Source organism: Maylandia zebra, linkage group LG12 (assembly GCF_041146795.1).
Source record: "Maylandia zebra isolate NMK-2024a linkage group LG12, Mzebra_GT3a, whole genome shotgun sequence".
Lineage (NCBI taxonomy): Eukaryota > Metazoa > Chordata > Actinopteri > Cichliformes > Cichlidae > Maylandia > Maylandia zebra.
In genome coordinates, this window is record NC_135178.1 from 17735871 (window position 1) to 17758839 (window position 22969).

At 41.9% G+C, this 22969-nt stretch overlaps 1 protein-coding gene across 5 annotated transcripts in view; it reads right to left on the reverse strand.

Annotated features, from left to right (window-relative positions):
* LOC101465137 (uncharacterized) overlaps positions 1–22969 on the reverse strand; it is a 312892-nt gene that overhangs the window by 207548 nt on the left and 82375 nt on the right. For all 5 annotated transcript variants that reach the window (XM_076890789.1, XM_023155390.3, XM_014413966.3 and 2 more), the window contains one exon: positions 21744–21856. In XM_076890789.1, the coding sequence (XP_076746904.1) occupies positions 21744–21856 (113 nt within the window). The remainder of the gene's footprint in view (positions 1–21743; positions 21857–22969) is intronic.

Sequence of the window (22969 nt, forward strand, 5' to 3'; positions counted from 1 at the left end):
CAGAGGTAGAAGTGCTAGTGGGAGGGGGGGGGGGGGGGGGGGGTTGGCGGCAGCAAAGGGGGAGTCTGATGCTAATGTATGCACAGCCATAGAGTAGCTATGCATATGCATATGGGTAGAAAGGGATTACACACTGGGATGATCTGAGAAACTGAGAAGGTTTAAAAAGAGGGTGAACACTCGGGACACAATGAGGCAAGGCGGGACAGTTATGTTTACCATGAGAGGAGAGGAGAGGAAAGGAGAGGATTTGGTACATCATGGTAAAAATGGTCTTCGTCTTGTGCTAAACAGAGTGACCTCTAGTCAGGGCCTTGGGGGAAGAGGGTATGGAGGGGGTAGAGTAGTTAGAGCAGCCTACTCTCAGTGTTCCCTTCAGGGAGCAACACTGCACCAAAAAGCATTGGACAAACCAGGGCATTAATATCCTCACACTAACCCCCTGACAATACCGCATTATGTATGTACGCCTCTGTGCATTACACACCTTGAACTAGAAACAATCGCGCCCTTTTCTTTCTTTCCCTTCAGCACTTGAACCACAGCCAAGAAATTCAATGAGCGCATTTTATTATATATTTTTTATTTCATGGGCAAAAAAGAGAAGCGGAAGTGCATACGCTCACAAATACACACACATACACACACATACACACTGCTGAAAACCTTCACTGTGTTCTTTACATAATCAGTTACCTTGTGACACCTACCTTTGCTGCAAATGACTGTTTGCCTTTTATTCAGCTCAGTGTTTTCTCTCTATCTCTCCCTTCCAGCCATGTGTATCATCTCTAATTACAATTCACACCGATTCCAGCCCGCCATGCTAAAACGCAGCCTACAGAATAAAATAAAAAAGCGGCTTGTAAGGTGCAAAGGGGCACATGAAAAACCAAAACCGAGTCTGAAGGGAGAAGGTAAAAAGAAAAAAGAAAAAAAAATCAAAACACAAGTTCTGGGTGTGGGGTAACAGCATCAGCACAGTATTATGATGTTTCTAAATGGGGAGCGTGTCTCTTGACACGGGTCCCTGTCCAGATATCGATTGCTCCTGTGGCTGCAACACTAACAGCAGTGGAGAGCCATTGAACTTAAAAGCAAATAGTCCTTCTCCCCCGCTCAGCGTTCATTCGCAAGCGATCGATACAGGTTGGCCCAGCACGGCTAACACCTCTATCTCGTATAATGGCCTTCCTCCTATAGTTACTGACCAGGAAGCGATGCAGACAGGCAGGAACGGGGTGGGTAAAGTGGAGAAAAGTGAACGTAAAGGCATACGCATGAACTAATTTAAAATTCAAAACAGCTACATAGATATCCAGTTATGTCAGCTAAACTAAAATTGTGGACACAAGAAATTAACTCAAGTCTCAAAGTTCCTACTCAAAAAAGCTTTAAAATTTTTAAATTAAAGGATAGGAAATCTATTTATAAACATCTAAATGTTTAAATACCTCCAACTGTTGTAACGCAAAGATTAGTAGTAGGACTAAGACATTATTATATTTGATAAGCAGCTCGCAGAGCAGTAAAACCACTGGTGCTTGGACTCTCCCTGCCTAGTTTCCTTTAACGGTCTTCCATTTATTTGCCTGCTTAATAGGTAGAGGTGGGCTGGGCGTCTGTTTGATCGCCATTAGCCCTGTATTAGCCACCATGACCCTAATGTTCCCCACTCCATTACTCTGCGGCGGGAGATGGAGGTGGAGATGATGACCCTGGGAAGAGAGTAAGGCCGAGAGGTTCAGCATGGCTGGGCAGAGATCAAGTGTGAACGAGGAGAAACGCCCATCACCCATTCTTGATCACCCTGGAACCTCTTGGGACCTCAAAGGGGATACACCCTGTATTCACCTCGGCCTTGTCCGAAACACAGCAACACATGATATGAAGTACCGTCATCATGTATGACATGTTATCACAATAAAGGTATTATCTTCATCTTTAAAATGTTCTAATTTCAGCAAGAAATACCTGCTGCTCAAACAACCAGCAAATCATGTTTTATAAATGAATGAATAAATGTTAGTTTTTGGATGTGTTGGTTTGGGTTTTTTTTGGAAATACCATTTTATGAGCCAGACAATACCAAAGCAAATCCAATCTATTCTCTTTTTCTGGTTGCCATCCCAATACTGTATAGAGATTTTGAAATTAAGTGCTTTTGGACCAGGCAGAGACTGTGCAAAGGTTTCTCCATCCTACTCTATTCTTTTTAAGGGTATTACTGTAAAACAGGCAACTGGATAACGGCAAGGTTCAAAGCAATATGCAAAAAGAATGCAGTTTTTCCAGCTGAAATCATCTGATCCCTTCCATGCCTGAATCAGCTTCAGCTGTAAGCCATCGCTGAGTAGGGACACAAAGGGAAAAAGGAAATGAAAGAAACAGAGGAAAAGAGAGACTGTATGAAAGAAGACAAACGGGGGGGGGGGGGGGGGGGGGGGGGGGATTTGAGGGACTGCGGCACTGTACAAAGCACTTAAAGATGGCAGACGTCAGAAGTCGGAGGCAGTTCTTGGCACCAGGAGTCAGGAGTGTTACAAATCATGTGGTCAAGGCAAAGGACGCTACATGGAATGTATCAGAAGCCTTAAATATGGCGGCTCTGCAACTCAAAATCTCTTGGCTTGTGGATTTCTGCAGTAGCAAGCTACTGTGTAGTAAAGTGCTGACTGCTGACTGAAGGAATTTCACTTCTGGGGATCAGAAGGAGATCCACTGTGACAAAAAGTCCAGGCTCAAGAAGGCTGTGACCAAGAGCAAATTACAGCAGCCTTACAGAAAACATGCTTGTTAGCAAGTGTACGCACTTTTCTAGGTATGCAAAAAGAAAATGACTTCTGAACTTTGGAAACTTTACACTGAACTGTCACATTTATATTTCTATATTTACAGCTACATTCACAGTTACCAAAAAAATGTACACACAAGCAAAAAATGTGATGAATAAAAACCCTGACTGAGTGATGTGTCACCCACAAAAAGGAAGGCAATTCCTGAATTTCCAAAGTAAAGCTCCCAAGGTTAAGCCTTCCCAATTCATAACAACATCCTAACTGTTTTAGCCCATTTTAATGGGCGGACGTGTACTGGTCCTCTATCAGAATTCCATTAACCCAGTATTAGCCACGGTGACCGTAATGGTTCCCACTTCATTACTCTGTCGCTGGGCGAGATGGGATGATAGCCTAGTGTGGAGATGAAGGCCGGGGGGTTCAGCATGGCTGGGCAGAGCTCAAGTGTGAACAGAGGAAACGCCCCTTTGCCCATTCTACAAGTCGCAAATTCCCTCTGAGACCTCGATGCAAGTACCAGCCTACATTCAACACGCCCCTCGTGTGTTGATGCCTCGCACAAAAAGGATCAGCAGTTATGAATAACTCTTTTGCTCCTAACACCTCCCTTCTCATACATCTGAAGACTTCAGCGTATTTTCTTCGGTGTACAACTTAACAGTTCAATGAAAAAGACCAAACTAAAGACAGTGATCCCTAATATTCAAGTATTTAGATCCACTTATTGAGTCATTGAAAAAACTTTTAAGATGTAAACTACACCCAACATGTGTTTGGGACACTAAAGTTTTCATTACTGACCCCTTTCCCCCATTTTTCTGCAATACCCAGAGTTATTAGGCACAAATGCACTAACTGCAGAGAGAAAATGGCCATAGGGCATTTCTAACAGGCTGCCCTTAGCAAAAATAACCTGTGCGCATTTGGAGAAGTCAGAAACAAGTGACACTGTCCTACAGTTGAACCGAGGAACTGTTCTTACACGTCTCACCTTTCATCCTCTGACCCCATTATTTCTTCTACCATAGAAACCTCACCAAAACAGAACATATTTGATTGCCCTGGCCCTCCAAACTCTCTCCCTCTCATAATGTTATCTTAAGAAATGTGGAAACAATTGAACCTCCATTTGATTTTGGCGCTTGAAATGACTACCACATTGGCGTCCTATGCATTTGTGTGCGTGTGTGTGTTCGGACTCGCCGCCCCCTCCCACCCCAAGAGATTCCACAAAGAGATTCCAGGGCCCGTGTGATCGAGCCTCTCTCATCATGGCAAATTGACCATGTGCACTTGACAGCCAGCTGAGTAATCTCCTGACACGTCGGAGTTAACACACCACTCCACAATCACAGAAAGAAAAACAACTTTGGGGAGGAAAAGTCATAAATAACCTGGCAGAGAAGGAGCTTCACTTTCTACTTGCCCTCTGAACCCGGTTGAGAAAACAGTCAATACGAGAGGAGAGCCACACAATTTTCACTGGCGTTTAGGTGGTTTCATTAGGAGAGGCATTACGTGTAAAAAGAGGCATGGGAAACATTTAAGATGGAAGGAGGACTGATGAATAAAAGCATACAATTAGTGCAAATTCAAGACAATTAAAAAAAAATAAAGAAAGAAATAAAAAAGCCACATCAGCCGTAGCAAAGACAGGCTTTGCTAAGGTGTGAGAATAGCCATGAAAACCTGTGAAAGTGGAGTTAACTGTTGCCGTCACAAACAGAGAGCGTGAGAATAAGAGCAAGAAAGACACAGACCACAAGACCAGAAGAACAAGAAAATTTTGAATGAGTAAGAGAGAAAAATGCCAGAAATTGTCATTCCTCATTGATGGCGTGAGCAGGAAGTGGTTTTGAACCACGGGGATTGTAGGCCATGCTTTCTTAGAAGGGAGGCTTACACTTAGCTCTTATATGACAGCAGACTTTTCATCACACAGTCACACTGAGCCACCACTGGGCTCCAAAATCTGTCACCAGACTCTAACAGAAATGGCCCTCCAAATTGAAAAAGTCTGCAGCCATCACAGGAGTATAAGGGGTGAGAGAAAGGAGTGTTGAGGGGTGGAAGTTGAAAGCGTGTATGCATGAGTGTCTCTACCCACAGACATTTCTAAGAGTACGTTTGTCTCTGTATAACAGAATAGAGGTTGGGAAGAACAGACAGGAGGGGAGGGAGAGAGTGAGAAAGAGGGAGGGCAGCTGAGGGGTTTAGGGGGGAAAATGTGGTCATCAATTGCTGGCAGCGGATCGAGGGAAAAGATTATTGGACGGTAACCCAGCGGCAGATGTCTGATGAGTGTCTATTAACCTGCCTCCTACATCTCGTAGGCCGTGTCGCTGATGAATTCAGACCAGGAGGCCTTGTCCCACCCAATAGGAGGGGTTGGTAATCCCTCTCCAGGAAATACCTGCCAGAGACCCCGAGACCTGATTGGCCGTATCTGCGCTGCTCTGGCACAGTTAACAGGATGGGGATGCAATTGAGGAGATATGAGTCAACCCCTGCAGCTTCCTGTCCATTGCTCCTCTACCATCATATAGTGTCACTCTCCTCTTCCATCCCTCTTTTTGTTTCTCTCGTACCTGTGTGGCTACATCCATTCATTCACCCACTGATGCCCTTATTTGTATTTCTGCTCACCTTTTTTTCAAATTTTCCTGCACTACTACTTGATACTCCTTTAACCCAGCAGACCTGAAAAAGCTAGAATATGACGACAAACTAAACAAACCTAGTCTTGAGAGTGACTGGACAGACAGGGCTATTTGCTCAGTGACATCAATTGGAGGTACAACATCTCTCTGACAAACCGCAGTCACCAGGATTTGGGCCTTGGCTCACCTGAACCTCATATAAAATGGTTTAAATATGGGATTTCCCTGGCTGGTATATGGCACAGTCCCTTTCCCTACTCACCACTGTTTCAACAAATTGCTACATGGACATGGAATACCATCTCTCATCAGCTCCCCACCCACAGACTCCTGCATAGATAAGCCCAAAGTAAAGAATGGGACATGGCATTAATAATTCTCTAGGAAACCTCACCCCATCACTATTGTTCCAGAAAGACATATTTGAACAGGCAGCACCCTTTAAGCCCATGATGTTTATTTTGACTACACACAGTATTAATGTCTATAAAATATGCCAAGAACAGTTGATAAGTGATGAGATATCAACTGACACACTTAGATAAACCTGTTTTGGTCCATTTGGCCTGTTAAAGAGACCATGTCCCAAAAGACCTGATGATATATGAGTTTGGTATCATCTGCCAACAAATCACTTTTATGTCATCGCCTCGACTCAATGTTTGCCTCGCTCTCTTTTTGTCTGAGCAGAACAAAACAGAAACAATTCAGGAGGGAGGCAATTTAAAATAAAAATCATCTCCACCCAACCATCTTAGTGTGCCAGTTAGTTTCAATTAAACCTGTTTAACTAGGAGCTTACTTAGCATGGCCCAGGATGTAGTCAGTGTGGAGGGCAGAGGGGCAGAGGGAGGGGCTACAGGGTGTGAGAGCTCAGGGTCTGTGCTCCACATCTGCTCCTATATTAAAGGCATATGGGCTGGACCACGCCAACCACTTATGAGCATGCACGGACCCCCGTCCAGAGCCCAATCAGTCTTGATGGGGTGATGTAATGGACATACCTTGGCCTCCCTTGTCCTTTCAAGCACAGTGCAGCCATAACGCAATCCTGCACAGAAGGCCAGACAACATGCCAACTCACTGTCAACACCTGCCCGTCAAAAACTGGTGGTATGAAGGCACACATGCAGTGGAAAAGAAGGGATGGCGACGGCAACGGGCTGAGATAAGAAAGGAATATAGAGAGAAGGAGAGAAAGTAAAAGCAAGCGAGACGCAGAGAGGGAAGACAGGCAGCCTGCAGGACCGCTGAGGCCACAGAAGGCTGTAGAGAAAAGATGGGAAAAATTACCCGAAAACGAATAGTGCAAAAGTAAAATCTAAGGAGTATCTACCACCAGAACTCGTGCAACTTGTGTTTGTCTTATAGCATGGAAGGTCAGAGAGGAAATGAGAGACACAAAATATGGGTTGGGATGTGGCTGTATAATAATCCAGAACAGGCCTGCTCCTCTACTCCCCCTGTGGCAGAAAATTAGGAGCCTGTGGTACAAGTTGTCCCTTCCACATTTATCAGTGACACCACCATGCCCAGACTCGCACAATTGTGTTTTCATCTATTCCCACAAACAACCATTCATCTTGGCTGTGGTGTAATGGAGAAGAAGCACGGGGAAGGAAACAGGATCAAGGGATCCCACGCTTTGGTGGACAGATATGGTGGAGAGGAAAGGGTGTTCTGGCTAGACGCCTGACTTAGGTGACTGAGAGTTATCTCAGGTTGGAGGCGGGGGGAGCTTGTGTGCGGTTTGCCTTCTCAGAAGGATAAGGTGTAGTCAACTCTGTGGTGACCCAAGAGTTTGTCACAGGGGATGTAATGAGGTCAGATTACAGGCTAGTCCACAGACTGGCTGCAAAAGGTTGGCCCGTAATCCCACAGTCATTAAAGGAATGCTTTGTTAAAAGTGGATGGAGGAGAGAGAAAAAAGATGGAGAGAATGAAGAAGAGGGGGGAATATAAGAGGTGTGTGGGGGAACTCAATAACACTTGATTCAATATGAAAAGCCTCTTGTTGCCACCCAGGAGAAACCCGGCTAGGAAGGATGTGAGGGAAGCCAGCCGAGAGACTCCTACAACCAGGAACAAGACGTGCCTTGTTCCAGGTTTAAGGAGCAAACAGATTAAGATGAATTGATGCAAGCTTAGTGACTTTAGAGAATGGGGAGAGAGAAAAAAAACGCCCACAGATCAATAAGGCTTAGGAAGCAAGCAACCAAAGACGAATCTCAACTCACATTCAAGAGGATAATACTCAATGAAGGAAACACTCAGATCTCACATATATCCCTACCGTTTGGTTTAGACTTAAAAACAAAGTTTAAGTGTACAATAAAAAAAATTAACAAAACCAGGATAGCAGTGGGTGGGGGGGGGGGGGGGGGGGGGGGGGGATTTAAAAACAAAACATTTGAAATTTAACATAAATGTAAACATTTTATGCAGTCGTAGAGGTAAAAGAAAAATTATGAGTATGGACAAAGAATAAAATTTAAACGATGAAACAAGGCTGAACTATTTATACAGACATTGCTTATACATGTGCATTTTTTTTTAAATTTTCACTTCTGTGGTTTGAAAATGCATGTGTCTGTGCACATATGCAGATCACACCAAAAGTCCTATTGCCAACAAGTTAACATACATCCAGTGTCCCACAGTGCACTGTGACAGATCAGTGCCTAAGCCGGCCTGGCGGGGCCTGCGCCCTGATGTTTGCAGAGATCAGAGAGAATGATCTGGGTTAACATGGTAATTATACGGCAAAGCCCTGCTATCTCAGGCTGGATCTGAAACTGTTTTTCTCCTCTCTACTCAGATATTTCAGGCCTCCAGTTAGGAGGAGCGACAGCCGTCTTCCAGAGGTAAAGCCTTAAGAGGTGTTCCATCTTAATGGAGGTAAGCACGTTGTGACTACATTTAATAACAAAAATAAAGATCTGCTTTAAATTATTAAAATTTATAGGCTTGTATGAAAATATTTTTTATATTTTTCATATGCTCTGATTTAATAATAGAAAGGCTCATCAGCGGTCTGGTTGTTGTTGATAACTTGAAAGTTAGATTTCAAACTGGAAATTGTGTGTGATAAAAAGTCACGTGTGAAATTAACTGTAAAATCAACTGCCTGTTAGCTAGGTTTTATGAGATTATCTGGGCATTGTATATAAAATACCACTGTGCACTATTGAAACCATTAAAAGTAGACTAGTATGAAAGTTAGGAAAGGGCTCATTTAAACTCACCATCATTGTTATTCCTTCCAAAGGAAGAAAGAAGAGATAAGTAAACCATTGGCTGAGGTAATTGAAAAGGGTACCAATTATAAGATTTTAACTGCTTTACATATCATTGGAAACAATCACTGTGTTATTTTTGGAGACAGAAACTTTTAAAAAATAAAATATAGCTGACTTTTGACACTACTGAAATTAGCACATGGTTTGCATCTGGTTTGGTGGTAAAACACAACCTGCTCTTGGACTTCAATTATTTTAATGTGGAAAAATAATAATTGCTCTACCTAGAGAGAGAATTATAAAAATATTAACAGTATTTTGCCTGTATTAAGTTTCGACCAACCAAAAAAACAAAACAAAACCTGGTGGTGGTAGCTATGCCCGTGACTGTTATTTCCCAGTATGTTTATGTTTTTTCTGTATTTATTGTAATGTGTATTGTTTCCGTGACCGCAGGTGTGCCCTTTAACCCCAAAGTCATTAGCCTTTGCCAACTAGGTCTCTAAACTGCACTACGCTGGTGCAAAACACGTGCAGAGAAAACGAGAGGCACAGCAAAAGAGAGAGAGCGGGAAGGGGAAGAAGGCTCCTGGGCCAATTACGGCCCCAAGAAAACAAAGGGCTATATTTCAATGATTCCTCCAGCTGTGCTGTTTATGAGCTGTGTGCTTAGTCTCTGTGACCTTCACCTCCACACTTGCCCTCTCTGAGGGAAAACAAGCTAAAATTGCCTGATGCTCAATCTTTCATTTCCCCTTGTTTTTCTCCCCCCTGTATTTTCACTTTTCTTGCTTTTGCAAGTTGCTAAAAACATACTGCTTATTTGATTCAGGATTTTTTATATTTATTAGGTTAGATATTTTATGGCCTAGCAACTTTAGTGCTAACTTGATGGTATGCCATGTCCAACACAGTCTTAAATGTAAAAGTAAGAAAAAATATAGTCTAATCTAAGGCTTAATGGCAAGGTGTGTGTCATATGTAACCTTTATAACTTTGCTTGTCAGACTCCCTCCCTCTCCCACCAGCACACATACGCACATGTGCACAGACCTCATAAGCAGGGTCTGGGTATCAGTCACTGTGGCCCTTTGACAGGTCTAACCTTCCCAAGCGGCAGGCTACAACATCTTCACTGCAGTCCTATTGACCAAAGCAATAAGCCATTCTATATGGTGTATTAAAGTAATTTTCCACATGCTACCTCAGCACGATCCATTGTTCATGCAAGCTGCTGCTGACCATGAAGACAGGAAGAAGGTGGAAGGGGCAAAAAAAAGAAAAAAAAAACCTTCCCCAAGCTACTGGATGAAATTGCAACACTTTGCACAGCAAAACGATAAGTTCTCTGCATAAATGTGTTTTACTTTTTCTTTTTTTTAAATTAAAAACTGTGTGTGTGTGTGTGGGGGGGGGGGGGGGGGGGGGAGGGTTCTGACTTAAAAGATGCAGTCATTACCACAGTCACTCATGAAGGAATTTTTGGACTGTCAGAGGGAGGTGCCAGCAACACCTAAACGCTTGGAGGCATATGTCCTTACTATTCAAAGAGCATGTTCAAATTATTCCTCTTATATTAGAAAGCAAAAAAAAAAAAAAACGAAAAAGGAGCGGTTCTTTTGTTGGCAAGCACTGGCTGTGTAATATGTTGAGGCCATCTGCGTAGTCCGGTGGCTGCCCTCCCCTGCTCCTCGTGTCAGAGGTGGTGTTGGAATCGCTGTGTACCTCACCCTGGCCTCTGCTGAAATCAGCTCCAGTCCGGGACCATGTGACAAATGATTCCAATCTAGGCTGAGTGCCCTTGACTTGACCCTGACCGCTGTAGACAATAAGGGCAAGCTCAGTCACTGGAAAAGATGTTCTGCGCTAATAAACCCGAGTGCGGACCAGGGTAGCAGTGAGCGGCAGCACGGCTTGGGTGGGAAGGGGGAGGAGGGCATTCGGGGAGAGAGGAAAGGGGGGAGAGTTCAGGTTCTGACCTCTCAGGTGCAGGTTGATAATGAGTCTCCCTGTTTGCTCTGTGAAAATGACCTAAGAGAGATGAAAGGAGCCAGAGCACAACAAAGAGCCCCATTCTTTGCTCCTCTGAAATGGGATCATTCTTGAGGATTGGCTTATGAATGCACTTTCTATTTCATTGGCTTTAAAGGGCACTTAAGCCAAAATACAAACATGTAAAAGTAGTTGGGCTAGATGCTGCCACGCAGCCCCTGAAACCAAGCGTGCACCTCCTCTCGGACCCCACACATGCAAACAAAACAAGCAAACAGACGAATAAAAGTAGATGCTCGCTCGCCCGCATACACATGCATGCAAGGACAAACGCACACATGCCGACAATATCCCAAATCCTGCTTGTGTCTCCCCTTGTCTCCTTAATAAACCCTATAAAATGAGTGTGCTCTTGCCAAGCGTGGTGCCGTAAACATGCCACTCCAGAAAGGTTCTGGGCATCCCGCTAGTTATGCTAATGAAACCCCCACCCTCTTCTGTTTTTCACTCTCTCTCTTATCCTGCTGGCACAGGCTTCACTCTTCCGCAGTACACCACTCCATTGTCATCCCCTGCCCCTGTTCTGCTGGCATCAGACTAGATAATACACAGCAAAACGAAGATCCAAGAACCCTTGTAAAAAAACATGGCAAGAGAATAATATGGTTATTATTTCTTTGAACTCAAAACCAGGCCATTGTTCTTCATTTTTGTGTCCCAATTTGTAGCAAAATATGGTACAAAATATGATTATCTTAAGAATGTGCATGCACGGATGGCTAATTATAATGGTATAAACAACATTTCCAAGGTAAGTGTTAGGAAAGAAACAAGAGAGGGTCATGAAATACTGAACAAAATAACTCTCACTTCTATCTGATAAGCTGTGACAAGCTTTGACACAGCCAGAAAGTAGAGGCAGGACTTCTCGTAGCGCTGATTCTGGTAAAGTGGAGTATATCAGCAGGTTATTTGTCATGGGGACTTTCGGGAACTTAGCGCTTAGAGTAACTTAGAACTTGGAGGCGGAAGTGCTGGGCATGACAGGAACCCCTGAAGTCTGCTGAACTCTGCTGAGTGTCAATCTGGAAACCAGGATTATACCCTCCATCCTCTGGCTCGAAAACACAAAACCCACTTGTCACTGCAGCACAAACTTTTGTTTGTGTGACTCTAAGAGCGAGTAGGTGTGTGAAAATGCACATTTGTCTGTATCTATAAATGTGTGCGTGTGTGTGTGTGTGCGTTTTCATGCTTCTTCAAGGCCTTGTGTGCATGTGGCTTTCTCAGAGCTGTTGAGTAAGCCAGGCCTCTGACATGTGGATTTGTGGCTTGACTGCAGAGGAGTTTATCACAGATAATTACATAAGAATGTGCTGGAAAAGGAACAAACCACGGACAGTCTGGGCTGGCAGATGCTGAGCCTCGGCCTACACAGTGCCCCGTGCTCCCTGCACTCCAGACTCACACACCAGCCCCCACCGGGCCTCTCTAAGCTTGAAAGGGCAACAGAGAAAACACTGAAATCCTGGAGAGCCCAAATGAGCTTCTCTTTTATTTCTCACCCTACAGCTTCCTTGCTTCTCTTTCCTTCACTATACTTTTCACACATTTAACTTTAACTTCGCAGAACACACAATAGATTTTTTTTATATATATATATCGTGTTAAAAATATATGTCTCCAAGTATTAAAAGTGTTAAATAAAAGTAAATATATATATTTTATGGAAGTATGAATAGCCAAAAATAAAGTGCACAAATTGTGCAAACACGCTTGTAGTCTCACCAAGCTTGGAAATTGTGGATTTGCCGAATAAAAACTACTGAAATAGGTTTTGCTGAAGATCCAGCTTTTGCCACCAGCGGTGATCATCCACATTAAATTTGTGTGAGTTTCAAACAGAAGTTGATGTCACCACACAAGTTTGAGGTCTGCACTGAAACCGCAGAGTACACAGCGCCAATGATAAGGAGACTTCAGGGAGTGATTTAAAAAATAGAAGCAGCGCTGAATGCACCCTGGAGGTGAATGAGAAGATGATCTTCAGTTTTCATGGATAAAGTCCCTGAATGACTTTGTAAATGCATACACATTGTTTTTTTGTTATTCAAAATGGATCTTTTGAGGGTGAACATCACCTCTGTTACACAATGCCTTGATCCTGGACCAAGAGAGAGAATTCCAAATTCTGCGAATATTCTCGCTCTGTGATCGTTCCGCCACAAAACTGTGGCAGTGTCGTGCCTTCTATCATCCGGGCTTCTGTAAAGCGCAGAAATGGTCACTTTTTTCTCATGTTATGAACATTCTCAGTGTCAGTGTCTCTGTTGCAGATGGTGCAGTGTGTGTGTGTAGGTGGGGGGGGGGGGGGGGGGGGGGGGGGGGCATCTATGGTGTACTGAATTGGAAATGGAAGTTTATAAGGGCACTGGCAAAAACCTCTCCTCTGCCCTCCCAAGATAATGAAAACAGTGTGGCGAGAAGTAAAATGTGACCACTGCAAAACTGAAACCGCACTGAGGTAGCAAGATGAATAACCTTGCGCACCAGCCAAGTGAATTCTGGGTATCAATGCCTTTTCGATTCACTTACTTTTTGTAATCATCAAGGTCAAAAGGCAATTTCTGCAAGCACATAAATAAATAAAACAGGTTGGCAGCAAATTAAATAGAAAGGGGAACAAAGTCATGCCTCTAGCTAGTAATAGAAAAAACAAGGGTAGAAAATCTCACATGAAAGCTAATTTTAGATAACATCTAGCTTTTCCATTTGACTAATTGGAATACACTTCAGTCTTCATACAGAAATGCCATTAGCACTTAAAACATTTTGTGCTAAAGATTTTTGTTATGCAAAGTATTATTTCCTCATCCATGACAGCATCCAAAAGCTGTTGATAGTGAATGTTGTGGTTTAATCTTTTTTTTTAATTATTTTATCATTATATGGCTTTAAAATAACTCTGATTGTAAAAGTTGTATTTTCTTCAGCTGCACTTTTACTTTGTCCAATAAAGCCAAAATGCCATCCCTTAGTCTATTACTAAAGTTACCAAATGTTACCAGTGGCCCCCTTTTTTTAATCAAAGACAGTGTTAACATAAACATGTTGCATACTGACTATCATGGCTAGCTGTTGTCTAATGCTGCATTTGAGATTACGTGAACAATCAGTTTATAGTTATCTGGTCTGGTGTCCCTCTGTATGCTTTAGTTTGTATTTTAAACTTGTCGTTTTAGCCTTTCTTACATGAAACCTGAGGAGGCCTGTTTTTCAAAGTGACTTTCAGGTTATTTTCTGATGGCACAACTTTTCCACTTAATCCAGGAAAAAAAAGACAAAGAAAAAACTCCTACAGGGTAAATTAGTCTTGCTGTCAAGTCTTAAACTCACAAACCCAAGGAGACAAGACAACTCTCCATGTTTTTAGTTGCTCCTATAAAATATCTACAGGAATCCTTAGTTTTTCTTTCCACCAAATGAGCTAAGATATAAGAGAACTTTATTGACTTGTAATCGTGTGATACTGAGTAGTGTCAGCAACAGCTCAAGGTTATTGTGCGAAATGAGTTCAGGCTCTAAACGGCTCAGCATTGTAAACTAAATCAATACTACCAAATAGTGAGTACTGCCATTTACAGCATGACGCCCGCAGGAATTTCATTCTAGTCATAACTCTCAGCACCCGGCCTTACATAGTAAGCAACAATGGGCCCTTATGAAAAAGTAAACAAGTTGTCGGGGTCGTGCAGTTTATTCCTCAAGGTTGCGTCAAACCCCAACATCCAGCCTCCTACTATAGGGCCAGAGGTCTTGCATTTGTCTGGCTCTTCTGTCAGGGGCAGATCCCTCCTCGCAGTACACTGCTAGCAGAGAGACGGGGGCTTTTATTAAGTGTTGGCAGTAGACAATATGGCCTCCGCCTGTTTCTAGTGCCCCTGATTCTGCTCTCTTGGCACATGATAAGATTCTGAGTCCATTCTGACAAACCATACAGTATATATTGCTTTTGTTCAAGAATCCAGAGCAGTTTCTCAAAAAAAAGAAAAGAAAAAAGGACAGTTTATTACTGTTTAGAAACCTCCTTCCAAGAGCAAAGCAAGCATGCACAAGAAAGAGTAATGATATGTTTTAGGTCAATATTTTATACGATGATGCATTTTGGGAGGCACACCTCTACAAGGCATGTGTGAAACAATGGGTGTCATAACTGCCCCGTGCAGCTTATTAATCTTCCCTCGCCCTATAATCAATCTGTTTCTCCCCTTGCAAACACTGGTTACATTCCTGCGTTACATGAGAGACCATCTTTCACTGTGGCATAAAAGGGTGGCTCCAGGATGCTGATGTCTCTCTCATATGAGGCAGCTAAGACTAACAGTACAAAGCGACTTCCTCGGGATGTTTTTAAATCGATGGCAGCAAGATTAAGCAGGAAAAAGGAAACGGGACATCAACTTTTCTTGTTTGTTTTTTTTCCCCCCACAGCTGATTTGACTAGTCAAATGAAAGCCTAGAAAAAAAAAATCTGTAGATTACTTATTGACTACCCAAATAATAGTTTTCTTTGAAGAACAGATTTCCAAAGCTGTGACACAAAGGTATCTTTCAGCGACTGTAAAACCTAGGCAGGGTTCTTATTAGGATGTCCAATCAAACATATGGTGTCATGCTTACAACTGGGAACCATTTCAGAGGTATGTTGTGAAGTCATACGGTAGTGCTCTGTTAAAATTATTCTATAGAAGACAGCAAGGGGAAGTTGCCACTATTCTTGTCATTCCCCATTGTATAGTCATACTGCAGCAATTATTCAAAATCTTTGATTATCCTCAGAGAAGCGATGCAATCATGGCTGAAAATCAATTTCAGGGACATCAGGAAAAATCAAAAAGCTAGCACAGTGCCAACAGGGCCAAGGGCTTGTGTGAGAGAAGAGAAGGGATTTTTTTCTCATCATCGTTTCGGTTTTCCCTTTGCTGAGGGTAATCAGCCAGGAACACCAGAGAGCTTGCTGTTAGTCAGAGCCAGATCCTGATCCTGTTCAGAGCTGCTAGTGATGTAGAGCCAGGTAGCATCCAATTAGCGCTTAGTGTAACTTAATGCAAAGTACTGGCACTCGGCTCACCGAATCCAACTAGTTGTCATAGAATTTCCACGCTTGTTCTGTCAAATTCACGAACATTTGCTGATTTGCTTTGCCTTCTCAAGGCACCATGGAGTTGAAATAAGACGTTTTCATCAATGCTGTGCTGTGTATGGCCATTTTCTGCTAAAACAGATTGGCCTGATTACTGATGAGACAGCAGGCACGTCAGCGACGGCTGCTTGATGCTTATTGACAACTGTGTTGCTTTAGAACCACATTTACTCCTTTTACATATAGAGCAATTTGTAATGGCACAGGTTCCAAAGCTCTTTAATGGATGTAAATCCAATGAAAAAATTTCATGATAAACTAAAAGCATGTACCATTTTAAGTAAAAGAAGCTGGATATAAAAATTCCACACGTCTTTATGTTCAATCTAGGCATGCCCGCTTGTGTTTAATCAGTCTGGACCAAATGCTGGACTTATCTCCAGCAGCTGAGAGCAGATCGAGTCTGATAATGACATATTTAGAGACACAGCATAAAAGGAAAGCCTACTCTGTTCTTTCGTAGCAGACTGATCTGGTTGATGAAAAGCTCAAAAATATGCCAGAGACATTACAAAATAAGGGATAATGTGTAATATCGTATTTGTCCCAGTTAGATGTGTTTCACTTTCTTTTACTTTTTATTCCCCTTGACTTGTGCTTCTTGGTCTCAGAACATGAGCAGCTGTGATGAGAGCCTCCACAGACTTCACTTTCTAGTAGAGATGGACCGATCCGATATTACGTATCGGTATCGGTCCGATACTGACCTAAATTACTGGATCGGATATCGGAGAAAAATAAAAAATGTAATCCGATCCATTAAATATCACGAAAGCACCTCACAAAACTTGCAACACGCCGTAACTCACCTCAGAACGTTAGCACGTCGGAGCAGTATGCATCACGTGATAGAGCGGCTGTGGCATGCGGGACCTGTCGGTGGTCTGGATAGCATGTGGAGCTTCGCTAGCAACCCGGCATTTCATCTCTGACAAAGTTATCCCCGAGAGAAGTAAAGCAAGTGTGTAAGTCCATCTCTGAATGTTTGTAAAGCATTCCTGCGTTAAGCTTAACTAGCGACTGCCTCTCGCTCTCCGGCTGCTACTTCAATCATGAAACTGCTTAATGATCAGCTGATCGGCTTTTCTGTCGCAAGTCCGTGTCTCTTGTTTGTTTTTGGCCCACTTTGCACCAGAAAGAGGAAACCAGCGGCTGAACAACAGCAGCACGTTTAAGCTTGATCAGCTGTTGTTAGAATTTATTTAATATTACTTTCTACTCCAGGATCTTTTTCTACGTAGCTGACGCTGGTAACTGTGCAGGGGCGGATCTAGCAAAGTTTAGCCAGGGGGGCCGATAGGGCATTAACAGGGAAAAGGGGGCACAAAGACATAATTTTCTTTCTTATTCTCATTTAAAATGTCGAGCTTTTAATTATTTAATATTTATCTGAATCTTACACCCAAAGTTTTAATCTGATGTAAAATGTATAGAAGTCCATTATTGTATATAGTAACTGTTAAGTCTAATATACCCTAGTAAGCTATAGTACTTTTTCCTTTGGGAAGGTACCATCTGTGCAGTCTGCAATTTTGTTGAAGAAAGATGTTGAATCTATTTAATATTTCTTGAAAAATAATTGATTTCTGTGCATTTTTTTTTCACACTGCATCAAATTAAGGTTGATTACGTCGATTAAGCATCATGAGGTGGAGCGTGAGGGGTGGTTCCCTATTTTTTATTTATTTATTTTTGTTGTTGCTGGGAGTTGGAACCCTATTAGTTAGGTTGCTTAATATTTATGCTAAGTACTCTTTAAAATACCAGAATAGGGAGGATGGTGCAGGTTTGAGTTTATTAGATTGATCAGTATTGCTGAACTATGAAATATTTTTTTTACATACAGGTATAACAGAATAGCTTTAGTGTAGTTGTTGTTTTAAACTTGAGTATGAACTTATACAAAATGCAGCAAGATATTTAAAAAACAGTTTTGTTGATTAAAAAACATTATATCGGATTCATATCGGTATCGGCAGATATCCAAATTTATGATATCGGTATCGGTATCGGACATAAAAAAGTGGTATCGTGCCATCTCTACTTTCTAGTAACACTCAGACATTTGAGTTTTGGCTGTGGCATGTGATGTTTTGTAAAGATGGTGGCTTCCTCCCTCTGTCCTCCTGCCTGCCAGGGCTCAATGGGCGGATTGCTGCTACTTGTGTAACAGCATTAGCAGAGGTTATTCAGCAAAACAGTGGAAAATCCACTCCATCATGTTTCCTCATCAGGGATGTCTTCTCTCTGACCTCCACCTCTGTTTCAGTGACTCACACAAACATGGAAGATGGATATGTACCATCTCCTCAGGTTCTGCCAAATTCAACAAAAGACAGGCCTGTCAACCATGAAATGGTCTTTACAGAAGTAATATGGACAAATGTGGATTAGTTGGAGGCACTTTTATCTCTAGATAATTTCGTGACCTTTATTTTTTATTCTAGGTTGTAAAAGATTATTCCGAACGCTATCATAACAACTGGTATAAAAGGAAAATGGTGGTCTATTATCCTCCGTAATTCCTTTCTGGACATCTATCATCATGCTCCCCTCCCTCTACCTAGCATTCATCATAGGACACCCCCATGGTTTTCTAATCTACAGCTTTTGTTTTCTTTTTCCTTTTTCTTTTCTTTTTTTTTGTGCTTTTTCTTGGTTATATCTCCTGTGAATTACTTGGCTCGGAAACACACAGGCAAACACACAGACACACACAGGCAAACTGCTGTCTGGCCTCCGAGGTTCAGTGGGAGCATTAAATACAGGTCAGGGTGACAATGAGGTTGTTGCAAGGCCTTGAGGAGGCCTGGGGGACTCTGCTTATTAGTCCCTGGGCATGACTGTTTGTGTTTGGTGAGTACTAGTGTTGGATAGTAAGTTAATAGAGTAGATGCGCGATGAGGACATAAATGGATAAATAAACTAAGCAAAACAGAACAATCCGACGCGATGCACATGTGCACAGATTTCACATCTGGATATTGGATTTCATGCAATGTTCATGTCCTGTCTTGTTCATCTCCCTCAGAAGTCTGTTTTTGGCTCGAGTCATTTCAATGACATCATAGCACAGGACTGATGGGGAATATTTCTGCATGACATTATATTCTTTTTAATAGCTGCAATTTGCTCTTATTATACACTCTTCTTATACACTCTTAAACAGCCTTTATATATAGCTTAAGTTGTAAAAGCACTGTACAACATATGTAATGAATATTTATCCAATTTTAAGGAAAAGTTTTCTCTTACACTGTGATCGATTTAAATTTAGAAGTATTGTTTTTATTTAATCTCACCCTTTCTTTGGTGATTATTTCATTATTTATAATCACAATAAATTAAATTATATGCACTCCAACTTAAATATACACAATGCACATGCATAACCTTTATTAGTTGAAGCCCAAAATCAGGGAAAAAGATTCAGTTTTCAGTGTAGGCTATGCTGTACTGTACAGTATGTACTATATTCTAATCTATCCACAAGCAGACATGTCTATGCAGCTTCAATCTTTTTCTTTCTTTCTCCATGACAACTTTCATTTCAGTCACATGGGTGTATGCTGTAATAACTCAGTTTTATGTTCAAAATAAAACTGCAATACAGAGGAGAATATTAGTAAATGCTGCAAAGGCGACCCTCAGAGAAATATCCGTTTTCTGCAGTGAATCTTGAGATTGTGTGATGATCTGTTGCAGGTATCTGTTGGTTTCAGAGTCATGCCCTTTACTGTCCCTCCGTTATTTACCCACCAGACATACACAGCTTGATAAATGTTTTGTCTGACCTTCTAAATTTGTTTTCCTTCCTCTTAACTGTGATTTTATTTCCCTTGGACAGGCCAGACACTGTCCGCCTCTCTGTGTGTACGTGCACGTGTGAATGTGTCTGCTCATTTTTTCTTGTTTTTTTAAAGCTTCACCACCCGAAAGATAAAACGTATCTTTTCCTTTTTGAAAATTTTTTTTTTCCATCAGTTCATCATTAGAACGGGAAAAAAAGAAAACACTGTAAAAGCAAAGGAATTCAAAGCTCTACTGAAAGCGACTGGCCCTCCATCTAGTGTGTGTCTACTTCAATCTGTAAAGGGTTAAAGTCGCCACAGGCCAGAGCAGAGTCAACATCGGCCACGGCTTGGCTGGCCTACCCTGCCAGATCAATATCTGCAAATAATAAATTAGCTCCCCAGAGGGGTCGCACTAAACCCTGAGCAACACTGCCCTGGAAAAGTCCACAATTGGTGTGTGTGAGACTCAATAAGCCAGGTGAATGACTGTGCAGGGGCACATCTTTAGCACTCCATAATAGAAAATTAATGGTGCTCAAATCAGTGCTGAGGGCACCCTGAGGGTTACCTAATAGGCCTAGTTAGAACTGTCATCCCTTCCAGAGTCGCCTAAAATATTACATGCAAACACAGGGAGCCACGATGAGAGGGAAGAATGGGAGTGCATTTATGTCTTATTTGTGGTTAAATCAGCTACAGGTAAAAGGTGAGATAGCACTGAGAAGATAAGAAAGGAAAGAAGTCATGATTTAGCTTGGTATAGCTTACCAAAGAATACTAAAGAGGTCTAATTTTGAATTTGGAAGAGGACAGAATCTAACGCTAGTAAAACTTATACGTGTCACCATCAGCAAGGATAATCATGGCACAAACTGTTAAGTGAAACCTTTTTTTACAGTGCACTGTCATCGCTTAATGCTGTCACTCTTCGTATTAGCCTTTTAGCTGTTTATTAGCACAGACTTGCATACAGCTATTTCAATGGCATATGAACAGCCAGGCCCGGCAAGGTCACTTCTACCAGTTTTGATTTCCCCTTTAAGCTACAACATAATAATAATTAGATATTTAAATTTGCTTCATAAAAGCACAGCTCATCTCATTTTAATAGAAAGATTGACTGATGGCCTGAATAAGCACCAAACCGTTGATGTGTATTTCACGATTTTCTTTGTTTCTGCTGGTTAAACGTCAGATATTAGTTATTTCAGTCAGTTGTTGCACAATGTACAATTCACAGCCCTTGATCATACATTTGTCCTGATTATTTATGATAAAAAAACGTTTTTTTCCCCTTTGTGATTATGCTCATTGTCTTCAGTTTTAATGACAAGCTGTAGGTCAAACAGCTGCTCATGTTACCAGAAAAGAAATAAAAAGGAAGACAATGACAGAAAAATGTGAAACAAAATCATTCCAACTTGCTCAATTCAGGCACTATTAGCCTACCATAAAACCATATACCCTAAAGAAAAATTCATATTGCCATATAAACATGGAAATAAATAACAAGAGAGCTAAGTAATTTAAAGTTTTTCTAATATGGTTCTGAATTTTGATACTGTATAATATTTGCAGTGTTCAAGCATAAGCCAATCTAAGGTCCTGTTTAAAAGCAGATCTATATGCCACACAGGCTTGTAATGAGCCTTAAAAGCACATCTGATCGCTTATTCCAGTTGGTTTATTTCCCCGCCCTTACGGAAAGACTGCTGGATTCAATAAACACACTTCTTATTGATCCTAAGTCACACAGCAACACATGCACCTGTCTCACCCACACCCAGCAAGATTTATTACAACTTTATACGCTTGGAAGAAATGAAAAGGCACAGAAATGTAATCAAGTGCACTCCCATACACACAGACAGTTTAATTAGCCAATGATTTCTCATCAACGTATCCTCATACACGCACAATTTTTCAAACCCTTATTTATCTATGCAATAATATCAGCTGGATGGAATGTGGGGAGGGGTTTTCCTCCTTATCTCTCCTCCTATCCCCCTTAGATCTGGACTTCGGCAAACTGTCTGCTGCACTGACACCGAACTTACCCACATGCCGCCACACTGCCATCCTCCAGAGCAAACAGAGTGTGTCGCTCTCCGCAGGCCACTTGGGATATTTTCAGAGATGATGGAAGATTCTGGAACAAACACGGTGCCAGCTGGAAAAAAAAAATAAAGTTCCCAGTGAGGTGAAGAAACACTCTGAGTATCTCTGGGTTGCTGTTATTGTGTAGTTAAGTAGGTATACTCCATCAGTCTGGCAAACATCCCTAAGACGGGCACAGCTACAGCAGATCCTCTCAGTACAGATGAAGACAGAACAACAGGCACAACAGAGGGAACAAGAAAGAAACAGCATATTCCTTTATGGTGCCGAGCTGTGTAGATCTGATGTTTTTAAGTCCCTCTGTGTATGTCTGTCTGAGTGTGTTCATGCCAGTGCCACACGGAAAAAAAAGAAACAGCCTATGAGAAGAAAAGAAAGCCTGGTTCCTCATCATGCGCTTGTTAGCTTGTCCAATCTATGGCAATCAGCACAGTCCCAGGGGTTGAAAGACATGAGATGCTGGGGAAAGGGAAGCCGAGGCTGAGGAAAAGATCAATACCGCTCTGTGAAACAAGAAGTGCGGGCTATTTACTCTCCATTGATCTGATGATGCAGGAGAAACACCTCACTCGGCTATTAAATTGAGAGTATAAGTCTAGTGTGGAGGGCTTTTTTTCCTTCCTCTCTCTGTCTTTCTGTCTTACTTCACCCCAAGGTCAAGAAAAAAAAAAGCTAAAAACATCCACAAACACACAAAAATGGATTGCTTGGGCCAGGGAAAGTAATTAATCTGCATTAAATCTGTCAAGGGAGCAGACACTAACTACCCGTCTTAAGCGAAGTTTTGCTCAGAGCGACTCATGGCAGCATAGGATGGACTACTGGAGGACACGGTGATAAATATAACTGCTAGCCAGGGGCCTGCAGTGCTTCAGATGAGCTACTTTAAGGCTAGGCTTTGCACACTCATAAGAAGCTAAACTAAAAGAACATAAAATTATGCAGGCCTGGTAGTCTAATTAAACTGATGCATTTTGTGTTCAATGTAAACAATTAGCAGGCAGGGAATATACGATATTCTTTCTTCAGGTTTGGTTTCTACAGCCAATATTTAGCATTAGTAGCATTTTAATGCATTTTCAAGAAATCAACAGTTTTGCATCCTGAAATTTTGCAACTCTTAATTTCTGTGGATGTTAACATAGACTAATAAGACCACTCACTA